The following is a 20,478-nucleotide window of genomic DNA, read 5'->3' as shown; positions in this document are numbered from 1 at the left end:
TGCTATTAGTTGGCCTCCACATGTCCTGCAAGCATTCTGTACTTGTAATTGATCTTAAATTTTTTTAAATTAGCTTTTATGTTGATTTGTTTTGTTTTGTTTTGTTTTTTCTTTTCAAAGTTAAATGTTACTGTGGTTAAGAGTTTCTCTTTTAAGGATGGTTGAAACATTGTCCTGTGTGATGTGCTAAAAAAAAACCCTTCCTCTGACCAAAGACAGCCAGAAACAACATCCTGTGAACTTCTCTCTGCATGGCCAGCCAGATACCTTCTCTCTTCCACAAAGGACTAAGATCTGTCTTTCTCCAAGAGAAAATGGAGGGCCCACCAGCTCTGCATCACTTCCACTGTTACATTTTGTCAACAAACAGATGACTATGTTTTCTGTTTTTTCCATTTTAGCTGTTTCATGTTTCATTCATCTAAACATTGCATATGACTTTGCAGCTTGCCCAGGAGCTGAGCATCCTTCTATGCAGGAGACTCAGTGTATCAAAGGACTCAAATTTACCTACCACAATGAGTTAGGCAATCTGCTAAGTACTGAAAAATACTAAAAAGATTTCTATGCAGGGGGATTTTGTTGTGCTCAGAGCATGTCTCAGCATTTTGAACTTTGAAAACATTCAACAAAGAGCTGCAATAAAATTAAGGAACAGGAAGTTATTTGAGAAAGAGGGTAAGAATATTTTTTGAGTAATCATGGACTTACCAGGCCACCAAAAGCTGAGAGTCGGGGAGCTGACAGGTTTTATTGTCTGGATTCACAATCATGGGGTTCAGAATAAGATGAGCATTCACTGTCACAACAGGTCTGGCTCTGGGAGATAGAAATAAGGTTCACCACATTCAGAAGGAGCACATTAGTACCTAAGTTGCAGCAGAGAAAACACTGAACTGAGTTGGCTGCAAAGAAGCCAGAGTTGTAGGGTTACTTGGGAGAACACAGTTTTATGATGCTGCTCATACCCAAAAGAACCTTTTTTTTTTCCCATCAGAATCCTACTGGGGGTCAGTAGGACAAAAAAAATCTCATGTTAACATATCACAGAAACTGTACCTTATGGTTAAGTAATAGATGTGTCCCAGGACTGAGGCACATCAGACACATTTCATCGCACTGAGTTTTCTCCAAGGACCAGAATTTGCCTTTTTGGGTTTTACAGCAGTTCTCTGGCCATCTTGCAGATTTATTCTGTACTGTCTCCATTAATAATGATATATTGCAAATTACAATGTCTGTTTCAAGACTCTTAAAAGAAATAAACACGATTTGGTTAAAGTAGATGTTGGTGTAGACTGTCTTGGGCCAATAATGAAGTAAACTCTGTCTGACATTTCTTGGAGTCAACTGACTTTGTAAATCAGGAATAATCACCAGTAAATTGTGCTGAGTACATGAATATACAGTTCTGGGGACAGAAACCATCCCTCTGAAGCTGTTATTAAGTGATAATCTATAACTGCAAGCAGTTTAGAAGACAAATAATAACAAGTATGCGTCCAGATTCTGATTAAGACAGCAATACTATATACAGTAACTTACACAATCACCATTTTCTAACTTTCCTGATATTTTAATCCACATGTGAGCTTTTATGATTACTTCTTTATATTACTTCAGTAAGACATTAAAAAATAAAATTACTCTCTTCACTTTTGTGCAACAGGGAAAACCTTTTTTTGCCTAGAAAATTTCAGTAATAAAACTCTATTTTAACAGCATGACAAGTTGCATATTTGATACATTCTGGCCAGGAAATGGCCTCCTGCTATTCACTTTATTAAATTATGTAGAACACATTTTATTGTTATTGAAAATACACAGTGGATCTGATTCTCCAATGCTTTATGCTGTGCAGTCACTCATGGCATTGCAAAGTATTTGCATGATTCTTTCACAGCACAGAAGGAAAATCAGGACTTCTCACTACACCTACAGCGTTAGCTGAGATGAGTGAACATTCCTGTTCTGTAAAATTTTTATGCTGTTACAAACATTCAGTTGGGAAGCAAAACATGCCTTTTCTCAGTCAGATGCTGTTGGGAATACAGACAACAAGAAGCCAGACAGGAATCAGAAATATGACCACATTTTGTAGCAATGGATGGTGAATGCTTAAATAAAATGAGCTGCCAGCATGGCTGGACTAAGAGAGCATTAGCAGATTTTATGTAAATGTCTATGTATTTGGCAGCTTCAAATTTTACATCTCATCAAAAAGTGCATTTAATGAAACTCCATAGTCAGCAACAACTTATTGTTTTGTAAAGTGGGATCTTGTGCATTTTTTTAAACTGAAGCTAAAAGTAGCAGTCTTTATGTTCAATAAATGGTTCACATCTTAACATACACAATCTCTGAAGATTGGTCACTTTAAAGTGTCTTAGTAGCACCAATTCCCCAGGGAAGAAATTAATTTTCAACCCCATGCCTTTTAAATTTCTTATTTAAAATTAACTAAAGAGTCAAACATTCTAGAAGCTGCTGGAGCTAAGCCTAAGCATGGAAGTTTTCATTGAAAATTACAGGGTTTGAGCATGGGAAAAAACCACTTCTTTTTCAAAATATGTTTAATTTAACATCTCTAATGACCACCTTTTACACACTGCAACAGGGAAATAGGAATATGGCATTTTAAAATTTTCTTATCTCCCACTAAAGCCGTGAAATATCAAATCCATTGTATTTACCACATACCTGTAAACAACTGCTTTTCCAGCTCCAAATGCACCCACAATTAAATCTGGAAGAACCAAAATGGTTTCAGAATAGCTATACAGTAATCTCTCAGACATTTTTTTCCATCATAAATTAGATTATTTACATTAACATTGCAGTAACATAAAACAAATATGATAATTCCTTTCTAAGCAGTTTTCTTCACAAGTGTGAAGAACACAAGTGTGTTTTACCTGAAGGAAAACATTTAATATTTCAGAGATGGTGTCTTAAATGTCTCAGTTGTAACCAGTAACTGCCAAACTATTTAACACAATGTCACCCACGCCACAATCTCACTTCTCCCCAGCTTGTATTATGGGGGAGAAAAATGCCATTCAACTCTATGTATTTTATTCCAAATCCTTAACTCTCCATTAAATGAAGAGCTGCAAAACAATTTCTCACCAGTTTCCTATAAATAATGTTGAAACTTCATGGTGTTCTTTCCTGACAATCCTTCCATTCTACTTTATGTTTTAAGTGATTTGTTCATTAATTTAGGCATTACATCTCTGTGCAAATAAACAAAATGCAAGATCAGAGGATGGCTGATTTCATAGTCGCTAATGTTTCCAGCACTGTAGCAATATGAGAAAAGGCTTACAACAGTTATCAATCTAAAGCTGTCATTTTCCCTGACAGAAGGAGTCAACAACACAGGTGCTACACTGGGACTTGGGCATGTCTTTGTCAGTGGGTTTGGGAATTGGGAATCTACAGGCCAGAATATTTTTATTTTCTGCCTGGAGACCCCATCTAGTGATCTCTGGAAAGATTCAGACTGGCTTGCTGAATCCATTCAGGCCTCCTGGAGAAAAACTGGAGCCAAGCCATGAGGAAAAAGGATCAACTTTCCTGCTGCCTCTGCCTTTGGAAAGAGCTTTGGTTCATTTTCAAAGCCCCCAGAGTCCATCTGGGCACAGCTTTCACTCCACAACTGCTATCATTCAACATGACTGACATGTATCCAAGTCAGAATACTGAGCCTTACAACAGCAGTGCTACAGACTGGCAATCTAAATTGATCTAAATAAGTTAATTAAATGAGCACTTGGGCTTTTAAACAAACTCTTACTTGTTGCTTCTATAGTTGGGGCACTGGTTTGCTTAAGAAGCCCTGAAGTCATCAAGCATGATGGAAATACCAAGCTTTGATGTTAATTATCTGGATGGGTTTGGTCCAGGACTGGCAGTGTATTTTCTAGTGCTTCTCCATCTTTCAGATGGTCAGGATTTCAAAAAAACTATAAACAAATACTTCACATGGGCAACAGCCAGTCCTTCACTGAATTCCCTTAATAATGTCCTAATAGGAGCAGACACAGACAGTTTATGGATCTGATCCTCTTTTTGTACAACATTTACATTTTTCTAATTTCATTGGCCTTAGAGAAATATGTTTCAGGGTCAGGAACACTTTAAATAGCAGAAGAAAAGAACTGATTTTATCTCCTTTTTGGGACATTTGTATGTTGTATTCTTTGGTAGCTTTTACAGACAACTTGCCCACAGTACCAAAAGTGAAAGATGTTTTCCTCTTAAATAAACAACTAATTGAGACAAAGCCATCACCATGAAGGCTGCACCACACACAAACAGAACTTTTCCTGGCACCTCACTTATAGTGGCACCCATAGCAACCCCCCAAAAAATTTAATATTTTGTTGATTTTTATTTTGCTTGCGTCTGAAGGAATTTTTATGAGTTTTGTGTTTGATGGGGTTTTCTTCTGTTTGCTATTTCTTAAGGAAAAAGAAACATTATGTTATGAACAGAAAGTGAAAGACAAGATGGAAAGGGTTTCTGTTCTGCTCTTCCCAGCTCTTCCCAGCTGGGCACTTCTTGTGAATTCTATAACAGACCTGACTTCAGATATGTACCGGCTCATACCAGACCTGATAACTCAAAAGGTTTCAGGGTTATATTGTGAGAGACAAAACAGGAAGATATCCAAGACTTATTCAGATCTTGGCCTAGGGATGACTTCATAACACACTCTTTCATTAAAAAATAAAGGTTAAAAACACAACTTGGGAAAGCTTACTAAAATGCAGCCCATTAGAACCTGAAGGTGAGAAGAATGAGTCTGTCAGACACAGCTGGCCTCACTGGTGTGAGCAAATGCAATTTCAGTATGCACTGCTGTGCAAAGGTACCATCAATCTCAGCATCCCCATTTAATATTAAAGAGGATTTTGTACATCTGCTTAATGGTTAAATCCTGGTTTGTTTAGGACAGAGCCCAGCAATTTGAAGACAGAGGGTGATGGGTCTAGAGGAGCAAATATAGGCCTCAGCTATCCAAAGACTGGTTTGCCATGAGCAATCTTTCTTCATTGCCACTTCAGCCAGGTTTGGAGACACAGCAAATAGGATGAGGATCCCCAATCATAGCACAACCTTTGAGACTTTAAGGGCTGTAGGACTGTACTCTCCTGCTCTTGTTGGGAGGCTCTTTTACCCTGACATGTCATTTGTTTTCTGGCCTGAGCCATGCTTATTCTTGATCTAAAGACCTTGAATAAGTGAAACCACTGAGTAGAGAAAGTGGAATTAAGAATGAAAAGTAAAAAAAATCCCCATATTTATAGCCTGTAGTAACTTCTACAATCTAGTGTAAGGACAAAATGATTATACATTCAAGCAGAGCATTCACTGGAAGATTAATTAGGGATTTTTCTTTGCTTTGTCTTGTTCTGTTACAGAGCAGTAATGTCACTCTTCCTTCTTTCATTGCTTTGTGGGGTGCAACTCCTATACCCATAATTGGAAAAAATTGCTTTTGATATTGATACAAATGCATGAGATTTTAATTCACATCCAATCAGAGCACTTTTACAAGCAGAAGTTTTGAATTTGTTGACTGTTCTGTAGAAGAAAAGTTTCTAATAATTTCTGTGAAAAAAAATGCATGAGATATCTAAATTATCTGAATTTTGGCAACTTTCTCCTTCAAAAATAGAAGTTTTCTTTATTAATTCTTGTTAATGCTGCACATACAATGTCACTAATGCAAAGATCACTAGCTGAAAAAGAAAGTTTTAACAAGCACTTACAGAGCAAAAGAATCCAGCTTAAAAAAACTAGCTTAACTCCTTATAACCCTTTCCAAAGAGAGCCTGAAGAAAAGCCTATGCCTACTCCTTTGCATCAGTGAGGGATTTTTTTCAAGGTCAGATTAAAATGTGTGATCAAAACATAAAATAAAAAAAACAAAAAAAGTGTAAGAATCACAAAATCTCCCTCAGTTCTTCTTTTCTCATATTTCATGTTTCTGGGATGATGAGAGATCTCACTGGTTTAGTTAAATGATCACTTTGCCTACACTGTCTGTCTGAGAAGATTTTCTATCAGCTGCTCACCTGCAGAGAGCCAAGATCTGTAAGGAAGGGTTGGCATCAGCACCCATGTGCTTCTGCCTCATTGCTTTTGAGGAAAAAATGAGCCGTGGGGTCACAACCACATCGCAAAAAATAAGAAAACAAGCATGGAGCAACTCCACAGGAATTTTTAACTTCCATTTTTAACACAGCTTGTGGGTTGTATGCAATTAAGTCCCAGCTGGTGGAGTTTGCAGAGCTTAATGTTGAAACAAGTGTCTTTGGGACATATTTAACTGAAGTCAAGGGCACTGCACAAAGTTAAACAATCCTAATACTTTTTTCAAATACCTCAAATTTACTTTTCTCTGAAGAGAAAGGTTGCAAGATGCTGTCTGGTGCAAGAAATCTATTTTCTGAGATAAAATTATAAAATATTAAGGTGCTGGCACTGAAAGGGACATTGGATTTTGTAAGCTTGCGAGTTCACTTGCACCTTCTGCCATGTGACTCTGACAAATCTGAAACACTATGTGATAAAGGGCAGAAACTTGCCATGATGATCACTACACCTTCAACCAAATGAAGGAAGTAGGAAGATCAACAAAGTCCTACTTCCAGTCTCAACAAGACATACTCCTTTATTAACTCAAGAAAATTTTTTGATTCCCTCATATTTTTAAAGGTCATCCCCATTCTCTCTGAAAGATGCAGCCTCAGGGAGTCTGAGCAGGGAGAACATGCATAATGTTCAGCACCCTGCACTTGACTGGAGCCTGTCCAGCAATCCCAAAAGAAATTGCCAAGACATGGTGTCTCATATTGGCACATGGGGGGACAGTGGCCAAGAAAAACAACCAGTGAACAACTGCATAACTGGCAAACACCTCACTTGTCAGAAACCCAAAAATGAAACAACAACTGAGTCACCTCCCTGCTGCAGCTCTACCAGGACACAAGCAGGAAAGGGAAACATTTGGGGACTCAGAATGATTTCCTGACAGCTTTAAACATAACTTCATGCAGTCTGCCAGCTTCATTGTATAGTATAAAAAGGGACTAGAAAACCGTTACATTCTATCTAAGTACAGGTGCTAATGGAAATTTTGTACAAGGGAGAAAACCGCCTAACTGTAAACTCTATTAAAAAATCTGTGTGAGCCTTTTTGGTTTTTTATTTTCCTCAGCAGATCAGGTGCCAAAAAGGCCCATGATCATATCTCTATTTGTTTCCTAGGACTTCAGTGTGCATTACAAACCCAAATCTCAGTAGGAAAGGTCTAGAATGAAAATGCCTTTAAATGGTCATCACTTCAGGCTTGACAATAGTAAGATTATTTAGTAAAGCATAGCCAGCTTTACTCAAGAATTTTAGTTAAATACTGCAAACCATCATTCAAGGCAGAGTCACTTTCTTCCAATCCTATCATTCTCAGGTACTGTTTTTAAACATTTCTGGTCTGTTACAGGCAATTCCAAAGGCTAATTCATACCAATGCTTCTCTTTTGTCTGAATTAATTCCTTTCACAACACAACAATATTATTCATTATATTACAAAAAGAAAATCCTAAAGAGGACAGTTAATGCTTCATCACTTAAGTAAAACACTACTGGGATCAATTGCTTTACTCTTACATTCTATTGGGCACAATGCTGTGATTTCATAAAATATTGTAATGAATTTTACAAAAGCATATCTAAAAATTACAAAAATAATAGTTTGCCATAAAATCAACATATTTGTACACAATTCTTGCCTTGTCACTACATTTTTGACTGATTATTCATGTGGAAAAATAATTAGCTGGTAGAAGCACTTCAGCTTTTCTGCATTTGCTGGCAGAACCCAAGCCACTGTTCTGGCTCCCACACATAGCAGCCCTCTCTTACCAGAGCAGATGCAGCTTCTCATTGATTTAATTTGTTTGTCTTCCACAAATCTCCTGGACCAACTTCATAATTTAATCATCGCTAGATTCCGATTTGTAATACTGTTGGCACAATGCCTACTGGTCTCAAAAAAATTTATTAATCTGAAGAACCCCCACCTCTCAGAAAGAAATTTGAGGATTTTCTTCCTGCTGTTTGAGTTAATGTACTCAGCAGATGGAGCTATTAAATATTCCTGTTTTATTAAGATTAGACTGGATTACTGAAGTTCTGTGGACATTTTGTCTTCTTATTACACTTCTTTCCTTCTTAAAATGTTTATAGAGTAGTTTGATATTAAGTACTATGATATTCTAACTAACTACTATGATATTCTTAAGATAATAACTGAGTCCAAAATAACAAGGCATGAAGATGCCTTTATGCATTTCCCATTGCTGATAAAGGCTTGACTTTAAAGAACAACCAAAAGAACAGGCTAACAGCTGGGTTTGTGCTGAAGCTTCAGTGGCACTGATTACTCTCTTAAGTTAATAAGGAAGATTTACACTAGCATATAAACAGGCAGGGAGCAGAGACAATAGTGTATAATTTATTTGAGCAATTAACTAATTATTAGTCTTTGAATAGAGAATTCATCCAAAGCACTGTTCTGAATCTACCCACACTGTTAACAGGAACTGGTTAAATCATCCTGATTCAGAGACACATTCAAAGAAACCCCAGTCTTCGGGAGGATATGCCACAAAAAGAAAGCAAGTTTAATGAGTTGAGTAAGTTATTCATTATAAACTATTTGCTCAGCTATAATCAGCCATAAAGTGACTTAACATATGCTGAAATGTGAGGGTGGAAACCTTACAGCCTACAAATGTCTGAGCCCTGTACAGACAGATGAACCAGCTGGAAGTGCAGCATCATCACCTAGATAATCACAGACTACAGGCACTCAGTGGGGCCAGCTTTGAACAGATGCCCAGAAGCCAAAAGAAACAAATTTCTTTCCCATTAAACAGATTAATGGATTTCTTTTGTTCCTATGAAAATCGAACTATGCTAATAGAAAAAGACAAATAAATGCATAAATAAAATAAACTCTAATTCAAAATGCATGCCTTCGCTTCATTCCCTGCTCCAGGCCTTGATAACACACACAAAGATCAGGATGGAGCAAAGGGGCCCTAAAAGCCCCAGACTTACAGGACAGTGGAAGCTGCCTTGAAAGATGTTATTATGCATCCCAGATGTCCCAGCACAGAAGACAGGCAGGAAGATTGTGCTGAGGCAGGTATTTCAGAAGATCTTCATGCAAACTTTGTCGAGCTGCTGTTACAGAGAATCCCATGATTATACAAATTGTGTTACAGCCTTCACTAGGATCACCTCAGACACAGCACAATGTTGCTTTGCCATGTCCTCACCTTGGCACAGAATTCCAGCTCCCACTGTGTTTGCACTTAAACTGATGGGAAAAGCCCATATTTTACGGTTTTCAATCTCATCACCTCCCTTATTTCTTTAATTCCATTTAGTGTTTTTTTCCATGACTGTCAATCCAGAATAATGGCATTAAACCAGTATTTACTATTGCAGCACAAGTGAGATCAGCTCTTCTCTTTTGAATGTGACCTTAGAACATGAATTGTCAGAAAAGAGTGAAGTGGATCACCTGCTGAAAGATGTTACAATTATGTCACTGCTAGTAAAACAATGGTAAAGAATGTGCCTGTATGCTGTATCTTTACTACATGCAGTGGTATCATTAAAATAGCCATAACACAGTTCACCCATGCCAATTATTAGATTACAAAAGCAAGCATGCAGTAACCCTGTTTTGGCAAAAGTGAGTTTAATAGTGTGCACAAGGAGTGCTCAGAACCAAAGACAGCATATTTCATTTACTAGTGTAGATGTACCTCAGGAGGATTAACTGGTCTTTTCCATCAAACACTGGGTCCATGTTGTGTACTGGAGAGTTATTGAGTATTTCAGGTAAGTATAGTATTAAGCTGGTCAGTGTCATGCTTAGAAGACTGGGAAAGCTGCCCATCATGGCTTGGCACAATCTATCTGACTGATAGCCTTAATCTGCTTCCTTTTACTAGTCTTATCTGACTATAAAGTTTAATTAGATTTTGCCTCTTACATGACTACAGAGAAAGGAGCATCATCCATTAATTACCACCATCACCACTGCCTGGCATTGCACTCCAGCTAGGTGAGGAGGAACCCTCTGTTTGGGCAGAAGGTGATGAACACAAGCACAGAGAAGGCAGCAGCATGAGCAACACAGCTGCTAGAATGATCAGCACAGTTTTCTGCCTCTGCTGCTTCCCAGGGTTGAAAGTTTCCCACTGCCCCCAAGCCTGCAAAGCAGAGACTTCCATATTATCACCCCTGTCTGTGCTGATAAAGGAACTGTTCTGGGTACATAACATCTGGAGTGTCTGTAAGGATGACACAATTTACAGAACTCCCTCCTGGAAAGCTGCAGAGATGTAAACCAAAGGTTGTACTTAGTAACAAAACTCAGTCTTCCCTGTAAAAAAAATCTCAGTATTTTCACAATGCTGAGGGGTCTGTTACGATTACAGTGACAGCACCTGGGCCAGGACAGCTGGACAGATGGTCACTACATTGACAGAACTGCTAACAAAAAGGAGAAGCAGCTCTGTGTGCATGCTGGCCCTACCAGGGAAAGTTCCATTTTTAGGTAAGTCTTTGCTAGTTAGTTATTCAGCTGTCTGTACCTTGTGCTTGTGCAATAAAGGCAGGGCATGTGTTTGAGCACTGTGTACTGTCCATATTTTTGTGTTGTTAGCACAGATTAGCTGTAATTTTAGTGTGTGCAAGTTAGTACTCCCCAAGACAGCAGCTGGGAAAGGTCTGGACCAAAGACCTTTCACAAAAGGGAATATGGGTACTGCCACCCTGTTCCAGTGGTTTCATCTGATAAGAGTGAGCTGTGCTGTGCCATGTAGCCTCAAGCCCAGACCACAGTTCCTGGCCCACTTTATTTTCTTGTACAAACATAATTACTGATAGCAATGAAAAATATTTGGGATTATTGTTTTTTCAAGTACTAATTCTGATTTTCTTCTCAGTAGAGAAGATACAGCTCTTTATGTTGGTTAAGTATGAAACCCAGGTCAATGGTAAAATCTTTATCAGAAATCATTCTTTACCCATACAAAAGTCATAAAATACTAACGGCTCTTTACATAAAAATATATGAAGAAGAGAAGAGGCAGCACTGGTGGCAAGACTGAAAAATCATTTGGTACAACAGAACAGGTGTGCCATTCTCCATTGCACAAGGAACAATTAAATATATTAGAATTCATTCCAGAGGACTGCTAAAACACGTGGCTGCTAGAGGAAATATGTCTCAAGTCTGTAAAATAACTGGACTGCAGAACTGTTGAAAATGTCCAGTGGAATGTTCAAGATTTGAATGGGACACAGTGAGAATTATTTCTTCACATACAATTCAGCTGGGCTTGGGGGTCCCTTGACAAATGCCGCATGTGCCAAAATTCTGCATGAGTTCTACAGCTAATTGGTCAAATTCATAGAAGAAAAGTCTGTCAAGTGATACTAATTTTGGAGGTGCCATCTCTTACTCTGGGGCACCTTGATATTCTGGTTCGTTAATGCTGGGTGAATATTCTGGGAAATATCATAAAAACTGTACAACTCCCAGGATATCTATTGTTGGCCACTGATTGAAACATGCTATGGTACTAAACAGATCTTTCATCTCTATCAGTACGGTTGTATTATGTTTTTCCTTGTCTGCTCTGCTGCTCCACCATTAAACATGCCCGGGATCAGTTTTTCTCCTAAATTCATTATACAGCTGGGGTCATGGGGGACAAGAGACTCTTTCTCTGCCTTTCCCAAAGAAGACCAGAAGGTGGGGGTCGAGGAGTCTCTCTCCCTTTGGTGGCAGGAGTCACAGGAAGAGGAGAAAAGAGAAACCACTCCATCCACAGGAAAGCTGAGGGATTTGAAGGGCTCTGTGTACAAGGGAGTCTTCATCTGCTCCCTGTTTCCTTCTCTGCTCTTGAGCTTATACTGGCATTTGGATGAAGAGAGGGAGTAATAACTTCCTGTACCAAATGGTCTCTCTTCTCCAGAAGGCTAATATATAGATCTCAGTTTGAATTGAACTCCCAGCCAAGAGAGGATTTAACCTTTTTCCAATGGGAGAAAAATTTGACTGTGATTCACCCTCTCCTTTTAGTAACTGCATTACCCAGCTTGTAACCAAAGAGCACTGGGGTTGCTGGGATCTGTACAGCTATCCCAGGATAAAGCCCAGTGGTCTGTGGTAAGAAGCCATATGAACAGGTGGTATCTTCTGCCCTCTAGGTCAGTGATCTGCTCCCAAAAACATTACCTTATGGTCTGATTTAAAGAAGGCCTGAACCTCTAAAAGCTCTGAAAATGCTATACAGTGCATTAGAAATGAAATGGCAGAGTAACTCCATAGCCTAAGACTCCCATTTCCTAGCATGGATATGCTGCCTCATGAACAATGTCAGGCACAAGTGCTTCAGTAAATTATACAAGCACAGCTACAGCTATACAGGTCAGTCTTGAACAACTGAACTCTAGCCATGGAAGGGCTACATGCTTGGAGAATCTCACCTTACACAGTGGCAATATACATTCATACCTGCAGCCACACATTACAGCTGTCTTTCATCTCCAGTCCAGAACTTCTGAGAACAGAACTTCTGAAGGAGTTTTAAGTCAGAATAACCTGATTTTATTACATTTATCTTTTTATAAAATGGTTGCTTTTAGAATATACACACTAGAAAGCTTAAATTAAAATGTTTGTGATATTTTTTTCCCATATCTTTCACAACCTTCCTTGAATCACAGGTACAAACAGTAGTTTGGGAAGCATGGAATTAAAAGCTAATTTTCTAGATTTTCTATAGTCAGCCAGATCCCATTTCTCTAAAATAAAACTTCCTTCCTAATCCTTCCAACTTCAGTACCTTGTTTCCTCCTTTTACAAGGGCTGCCCTCAGGCGTTTCCGTCAGGAGGTGAGGAGGAAAGTTCTTTGACACGAGAAGGATTACTTGATTCATTGCCTAGAGTGTTTGTCCTAGGCTTGCATTTCCCTGTATTATTTCCTTTTTTTTTTCCCCTTTTCCCATAGGAAGGCACTCTATTTTTGTGCTAACATTGTGCCATGTTTGCACTATTTTTACAGCTCTGTTTTGGTGCTCTAAATCTTCATGAATTAGGGAAGAGGTGGTTGACTCATAGTACGGGATTTTTCTTCTCATTTTCTGAGAGATTTTCACCAGTGCTATGGACTGCTCATCCAGGGGAAAAGCTAGTTACAATAAATGCAGGGTGGTGTTTCTTTTGTTTGTTTCCATTTTTTAAATTAGGTAATTCCTGTAATAAAACAAAACAATCTAACACATAGTGAGCTGATAACACAATGTGAAATTCTGCAAGTAGGATGCATGGTAGAGGCCACAATGACAGACAGAGAACGCACAATTATACTACAATTCCTCAGAGCACATTTAGAATGATCAAGACTCATGACACAAACTTTGCACATATTAGCTTAAAAGATGCTCCACATAGAGCATGCTAATACAGCAGTAAGACTTCTACTCTTCTCTATGGGAGTCAAAGAATCTCTCCCTTCCCTCTATCTTTTCAATCTTAGAAATGCCAGGAATGCAATATCCTGTTCCCTTTAGTTTTGCTGGGGGCCTTGTGGGTGCTTTAGGAAATGTTTAAATGCTGAAACTTTAATAAAGAGCTCTGTTGTCCAAGAGAACCTCATTAGTCATGGACAATGAAAGTCTATTAATAGCAACATCAACAATATGCAAACAAAAAGTCAGAAGAGTGTTTAAAAACCCTTTCTTCTCTCAAATGCTAAAGAGCTTCTTACTTTAGTCTCATGATAGCCTCACTTTATTACTCTACAGTCAACTTTTCTGTTTGTAAAACTGTAATTTCTATTGTAAACACCCCTTCCCAGAAACTGCCTTCCGCTTTTGGAAAGATACCTCTTTCAAGGCTTTTACAATCAATCTCAGAAAGGTAAAAGATCCTGGTTTTGTCCCTTTGAAAAATTACAGTTTTCACTTTTGAAATAGCACAACTTTTAAGAACTCTAGCCTTGAAATAACCCAGGGTAACAAGAGTGATTTCACAGTAAGTCAGGGAAGCATGGACTGTTAGGATTTTACTGTGGATAAACCTTTTACAGTAAGGAAATACCATGTTTTACTACACACCATTACAAAGGCTTCTGAATTGTGGTGAGAAGAAACAGAAAAGATTTGTTTCCAGATGACAGAGAGAGTAAATACAAGCACACTTACATTCAGACTACTTAGATGGTAGGAAAATTTTTCTTTAAAAAACAAATGTTTCCCTGAAAAACTTAATTAATGTTACAAACTTGATAAATGTGAATGCATGTCAGGTAAACTCATTAGGAAGAATCAAAGCTAACCTAAAAAGGAAGAGTCCATATCTCAAAATGAAAACATAAAAGGGATGGAAAGGCCCAAATAAAATAGCTGCTTTAAGCAATTTACATTCTCTCTGCTTTTTTGTAATGCAAAGCCATTAACTATATATAGCTCAGTGTCTCTTCGGTCAGCAAAAAAAAATCCCAGAAACACAATCAAACCAATCCCTTCTTCTACAATGCAACATGTTTTTAATTAAGAAAGAATGCCAGGATGAAGGAGACCTTACCAGTTCAATAAGCTGAGACATTCAGTTTTTGCAAGCAGGGGAAAAGGGTTAAGGTTTTCATTGTAAACTTCACATGTTTTATGTTAATACAACTATTTCAGCCCTTTCTTGACTTTCTGATCATGTCTTTTGACAGGAAGAGGAGTATTTGTTTTGTCTGTTTTTAACTCTCAGGAAAGCAAACTAGAACTGTCCAGAAATGTCCATCCTTTATTCTGACCTCTGCCTTCCAAAAGGAGCAGTTTAGGCATGATGAATTTACCAGAGAATGGAAGTATGAAATTCCCTTTCTAATGCAAAAATCTTACCTGGGTAATCATTCTTGTCTACGTCAGAGTCTCCTCTCAGAGTGAAGCCAAATCCCGAAGGCATGGACTGAGAGGCCCAGGCTCCATTGAGAACCTGGGAAGGATTAGGGTTTAACCCATTACTGTGTCCATTGTAAATGAGCACTTTCCCTCTTCTGTCTTCTCCTGCAAATGGTGCACCAATAGCAATGTCTGCAGAGGAAAAAAAAATAAATAAAAAGAATGGACACAATTAAAAATTAACTCCTTGCAGGAAAATAGACTCAAATTGCTTCTGCTACAAACATGCAAGAACTTCAACATTCTATATTTCTGAATGTATTCTAGTTTAAAGGCAAATATACAAAATGTTAGCAGTGTTTTTTCTGTGTCATGACAAAAGCTTATAAAATAATCCTATGAAGAGGTTATTTAGTTATACTAAATAGCCAGTCCAACATTGGATTCCTCTACATATTTCCAGGGCAGTTAATTAGCTTTAATAAACCAAGATCTAATGAATGCCTGCTTCTACTTTCCTATTTTTAAACAGGTAAAAATTTTATTTGATTTCTTCTCTGACCTGTTAATAAGGAGTAGCTTTTAGATAAAACCAATTTTCTTTTTCCAGATAACATATCCTACGCAGACCAAAAACTTTACCCTCTCAAATACCCAATGCTTTAGAATGCAAAAGAGAACAGTGGAATATAATGTTTTCATCTATACCAATTCATCATTTCACTGATGGACTAGTACTGAGTCAGGAATTCCACAAGAGCTCTTAGACACTGTAGAATTCAACAGTTCCATCCTTAAAAATGAGGTGCCACATCCAAGAAGCAGAATTCACAGTGCTCTTCTTAGTTTCTGTGCACAGGATGTGGAGACAATATTGTCTAGATTGAAATCCAACAGCTGTTCTGGCTGAGCTAGATAATAGAAAACAATAGAGGATATGTATCTATAGCTCTCATTTTTGGGTTCTGATCTAGGAAGTGATGCTGGACTTCTTTATTAAACTTGAATTGAGCATCTGGACTCTGGCTCTAGAGTCTTCTTGGTCTCTATACAGTGACAGAGAAAAGCAGAAATGTCTTCTGCCTACCTCATCTGAATTCTGGAGAGACAAGAGACCAACACTGCCTGCCCAGAGTAGCTGAGGGTATCTGCTATTGCTCACAGGTAGAAAACAGGAATTCTCCACCATGAGTTCAGCTGTGCTGAACTCCATGGCGGGATTCCAGGATAAATCAGTGAGGGTGCTCTCAGCAGTCACAATACAGTGGCTCCTACCCACAGGATGGTACTCATACTTTGCACACTCTGAACCCCAGTGCACTTCTATGACTCCTGACATGAATGATCCCTTGCACAGCAGCCACACAATGAGGACACTGCCCTCGAATCTAGTGGCTAGAGCATTGTGAAAAACACCCCAGGAGGTAATTAATTTTTCCTTAGTTCATTCATTTTTCCTTAGAGGGACAACTATTCTAAAGGCTACTGTGCAAAACAGCTCTTCCAGAAAAAAAACTTGGTGTTTTAGTTGCAAAGATACCTGCTTTGAAGATCCCTAATATCCTGGAAATAAAAAGTAAGGAAATGCATGCAGGGAAAACCAAGATGCCACTGATCATGTCTGGGAGGCTAACTCTAGGTGCTCAAGGCATCTCAGCTTTCTCAGGTAATCAAGCAGTAAGTTTAGTTGTTGTGGTTGCTTGAATACAGGCTGCCAGTTAACTTACATGAATATTTTGTTGTGTGCATGTGCTATAAGCATTTCAAAGAACTCATGCACCTGATTTTTAGTACTTAAGTACCAGTGGAAGACTGACTCCAAAATAGTACTTGTGTACTTCTGCCCAATTCTTTCATTGTTGATAAAATGCTCCATGTACTGAGCCTCACTGAATTATCAAACTCTTCCAAGCATTTGAGGAGAAAAGAACTCTGCTTTCAAAAAAATGAAACATCTTAACCAAGTAATTACATGTTATTATAGTTATAAAACAAAAGGTATTTTTATTAAAAGAAGACTAGCATTTGGCAAAAAAAAATCACACTGTAGTCAATACGACTGCCCTCTTATCGGTCACTTTTCATGAGTTGGGTCTCAATATCAGTTTCATTAGCATTAGTATAAATTCTCATTTATTTCAAATATGTTACAAAGCCTTCTCCAGCACAGCACAGACACAATATTTGCTGCTTGGGCATTTGTAATTTCAGTGTTAGAAATACACTACATTACAGACAAATTACCATTATATCCATCCTGATTGAGATCCCCAAGGTGAGTGATTGCACTGCCAAATCTACCAAACACTTCAGTGCCTGTCAGAATTTGTGCATCTTGGAAGAGGAATGCACTTTCTTGCAGGTACAGATAAACTTGCCCAACTTCTTTAGGCTTGCTCTCAAATTCTCGTTCCATAAAAAGAGGAGCACCAACTAGGATATCATCTAAACTGGAAAAAACAAAAACCCAGTGTCACTGAGAGACTGAGTGTAAACAACACAGTTTATACATTTGCTAAACAAGAAGCAGATAATTATCATACAGTCAGACTAAATGAGGTAAGAAGGCACTTCTGGAGTCCCAGTTCAAACACTTGGTCAAAGCATGGTCAATTAGGGAAGGCTGTCCACAGCTATACTCAGCTCAGTTTTGAATATCTCCATGGATGGAGACTCCACAACCTCTCTGGGCAACTACTTCCAGTGTCTGATCATCATCACAGACAAAATGTTTCTTTCTAGGTTTAAATAGAACTACTTGTACCTTAATTCATGCCCACAAAAGACACTGAAAACTTACACTTTGCAATTGATGATGCAGAAGTCAGGAATCTAAGAGTGAATCTTTTGTAGATCTGTTTTACCAACAGTGCCAGCGAGAGACAAATTTTAGTATTAAATCTAGTTTTTGCAAATTGTACACCAGTAAGTGTATAAAAGAAAAAGAACCTGCCACTTTACAACAGATTTTTGAGTAACACGCACGAAACACAAGCAGGGCATCAATTAATAGAGAATGCCTCATCACTTCTTCATATAGAAACTGGGAGACAAAGCCAAAGCCCTATTTCTGAAACGCTTCTGTTCAATATTAGGTACACAAGTAGTTGCAGTGTTCATATAATTTTCTGTACAGAGTATTAAAGAGAAATTACATAATCAAATCATAAAAATAAGATGCTTAGAGGAAAAAGTCTGTCCATTATGCTACTCCAAGAAGAATAAGTAAAAGAACACAGATCAATCAAAGCATCTTTTGCATGCTGTTGTTCTAAACAGTCATGTTTCAAAACATATTACCAACATTTATTTAGAGAGAATAAAAAGATCCTTTCATGAACTGAGAAGAATAAAAACAAGTGTGATTGACAGACTCATAAAAATCAGAAGCATTCTTAATGAATTACTCTGAGATATGAAACGATAGTATCAGATTAATTTCTGAAGGTTGCTCAAGGCAAATAATAAAATAATTTGCATTACATTCAGTGGTCATTGATCATCTGTATTAAGGAAATCTGTTACAGTAAATAACTAGGAATACTTGATCACAGAATATTTAATTTGGAAAACATATTCTCTTGCTCTAATGCGAAAATTTTTTCAAACCTTGTAAAGCTCACAGAAAACTTTCTATTCACAATTCATCATATTTCCAATATGAGGCTTTATCTATTAGCAAACCAAATAGTAAAATTGTACTACATTGTTTTTCCTAATCCTGATAGAAAAAAATCTGTATGATTCAGCAGTATCTCAGCTACTATTTTACCACAGATGTACACTATAATTCAAAGACAGACACCATAGAATTTAGCATAGAATATTTTATCTAGAAAAAAATTAATTTCACTGTAGAAATTACAGATTATGTGAGTTGTGAAAAAATACTTCTAGGAATGTTATTTTTCTACTAAGTTTTACAGCATGTTTCCATAAAGGAAAGTGCAGTTCCAAATGTCAGGTCGGTTTGGTACAGCTGTCCTATTTTTTATGTTAGATTTTGCTCTATGGCATAAATAACTAAAAAGGAAGGAAGCAGATGCTGACTTGACATCAAAGGTGGGATTTTCCTTTCACACTAAACATTAAAAGTCTTCCTCTACTAATGGAAGATGTTTGTCATTGGGACAGAATATCAGCTGAAATGGTTGCCATGAAACAACAGCAAAACAGAAAGAAATAATGAATGCTCTTTTCAAAATAAGTAATTTTACATATTACTAAAAGCCATGTACTAAAAGCATTACACAGTAGCACTATCATCAATTACGATTTCAGTACCTCACAGTGCAGATATTCCCAGTACATTGGGACCCCACAGAGTTCAGTGCTGTAGAAACCATGAAATAAAAGATGTGCTTGGCTCCCTTGAATATTTTACAAATGAGCAATTTTGAGACTAAAGGAAGATTTTTTTAGAGATGACAAGGAACCAAATGACTGAGAATCAGAAAGCTCTCAGCATACTGATGTAAAATAAATAGATACCCAGATACCTTTAAAACCCTGGTCCATAGAGCAATATCTAGAGTGCCTAAAATGGTGAAAAGAGAAACTATTGTGTACTAAACAGACTACCTATTGTGTACTAAAACTGTCTAAGCAGAAGCCTAACCCAGAACACAAGATTCACCAGGTGATAGAGAAAGCAAGCAGACAGGAGCTGGAGGTTGTTAAACAGGGAGCACAGCATCCCAGTTAGAAGTGCATAGTACTGGATTATTTTTCCGGTAAAATTTCAACTTTGTTAAAATAAATGACAATGACTGTATAAAACGCATGAACAGTCCAGGGAGAAGGGACCACAATCTGGTAGTTAAGATGGCTCATCTTCTGATGTACTGCGGGACAGGTGGAAGGAGGGCAGCCATTTAATACACTCATCTATTTTTCAACTGGTTATGGGCAGCAGAGCCACTTGGAGCACCCACAAAACTTGGTTTGTCTTCCCTCCAGGTAGTCAGATGTATTGCCCCCACCAAGGTCTTCCTTTCCTCGCCCTCCTAAATTTTCCCCTTTCTCCTTCAGAGCTGAGCACTGTAGGTCAAACCACGCTGCTTCAGCAAATCCTCTGCAAGAGGGAACTCTCCCTTAGGCAATTCTAGAGGTTTGGGATTAGAGTTTGGGTTTTTTGTGCTGTCACAGCAGTGTACTATAGCTAGAAAGGAAGAGTTTGTCAGCTACCCAACTCTCTCTGATCCTCATTTACTTTCTTCGGCTTCCTCTTCAAGTGGGTAAAATAAGCAAACAATTGCTGCTTACCCTACTTTATATTCAGTTCCACCTTCCAGCTTCTGTAACTTAATTATTTAGAGAGCAAGCAGTCAAGGGGGCATGGGGTGTGTGTGTACTTGTTGGCTTCTAAGTGCCTATGTGGTTAGTATGATGCATTTTATTGGTGAAAGAGGATATTTCAATTGGCTTTCTAAAATGTAGGGGTTTGTATTTACAAAATTGAGAGTTCTGAGTCAAATTCA

At 38.0% G+C, this 20,478-nt stretch overlaps 1 protein-coding gene across 1 annotated transcript in view; it reads right to left on the bottom strand.

The window, feature by feature from the left end:
* The window catches only part of ITGA8 (integrin subunit alpha 8), a 114,494-nt gene that overhangs the window by 69,011 nt on the left and 25,005 nt on the right, over positions 1 to 20,478 (bottom strand). The window contains exons 12-15 of the mRNA XM_014270056.3: positions 17,243 to 17,448; positions 14,999 to 15,190; positions 2,701 to 2,746; positions 712 to 819 (exon numbers count right to left, since the gene is read on the bottom strand). Coding sequence (XP_014125531.2) covers positions 712 to 819; positions 2,701 to 2,746; positions 14,999 to 15,190; positions 17,243 to 17,448 — 552 coding nt within the window. The remainder of the gene's footprint in view (positions 1 to 711; positions 820 to 2,700; positions 2,747 to 14,998; positions 15,191 to 17,242; positions 17,449 to 20,478) is intronic.

The sequence above is a fragment of the Zonotrichia albicollis genome, chromosome 1, assembly GCF_047830755.1.
Source record: "Zonotrichia albicollis isolate bZonAlb1 chromosome 1, bZonAlb1.hap1, whole genome shotgun sequence".
Taxonomy (NCBI): domain Eukaryota; kingdom Metazoa; phylum Chordata; class Aves; order Passeriformes; family Passerellidae; genus Zonotrichia; species Zonotrichia albicollis.
This window is presented reverse-complemented; position numbering and strand designations above follow the sequence as displayed.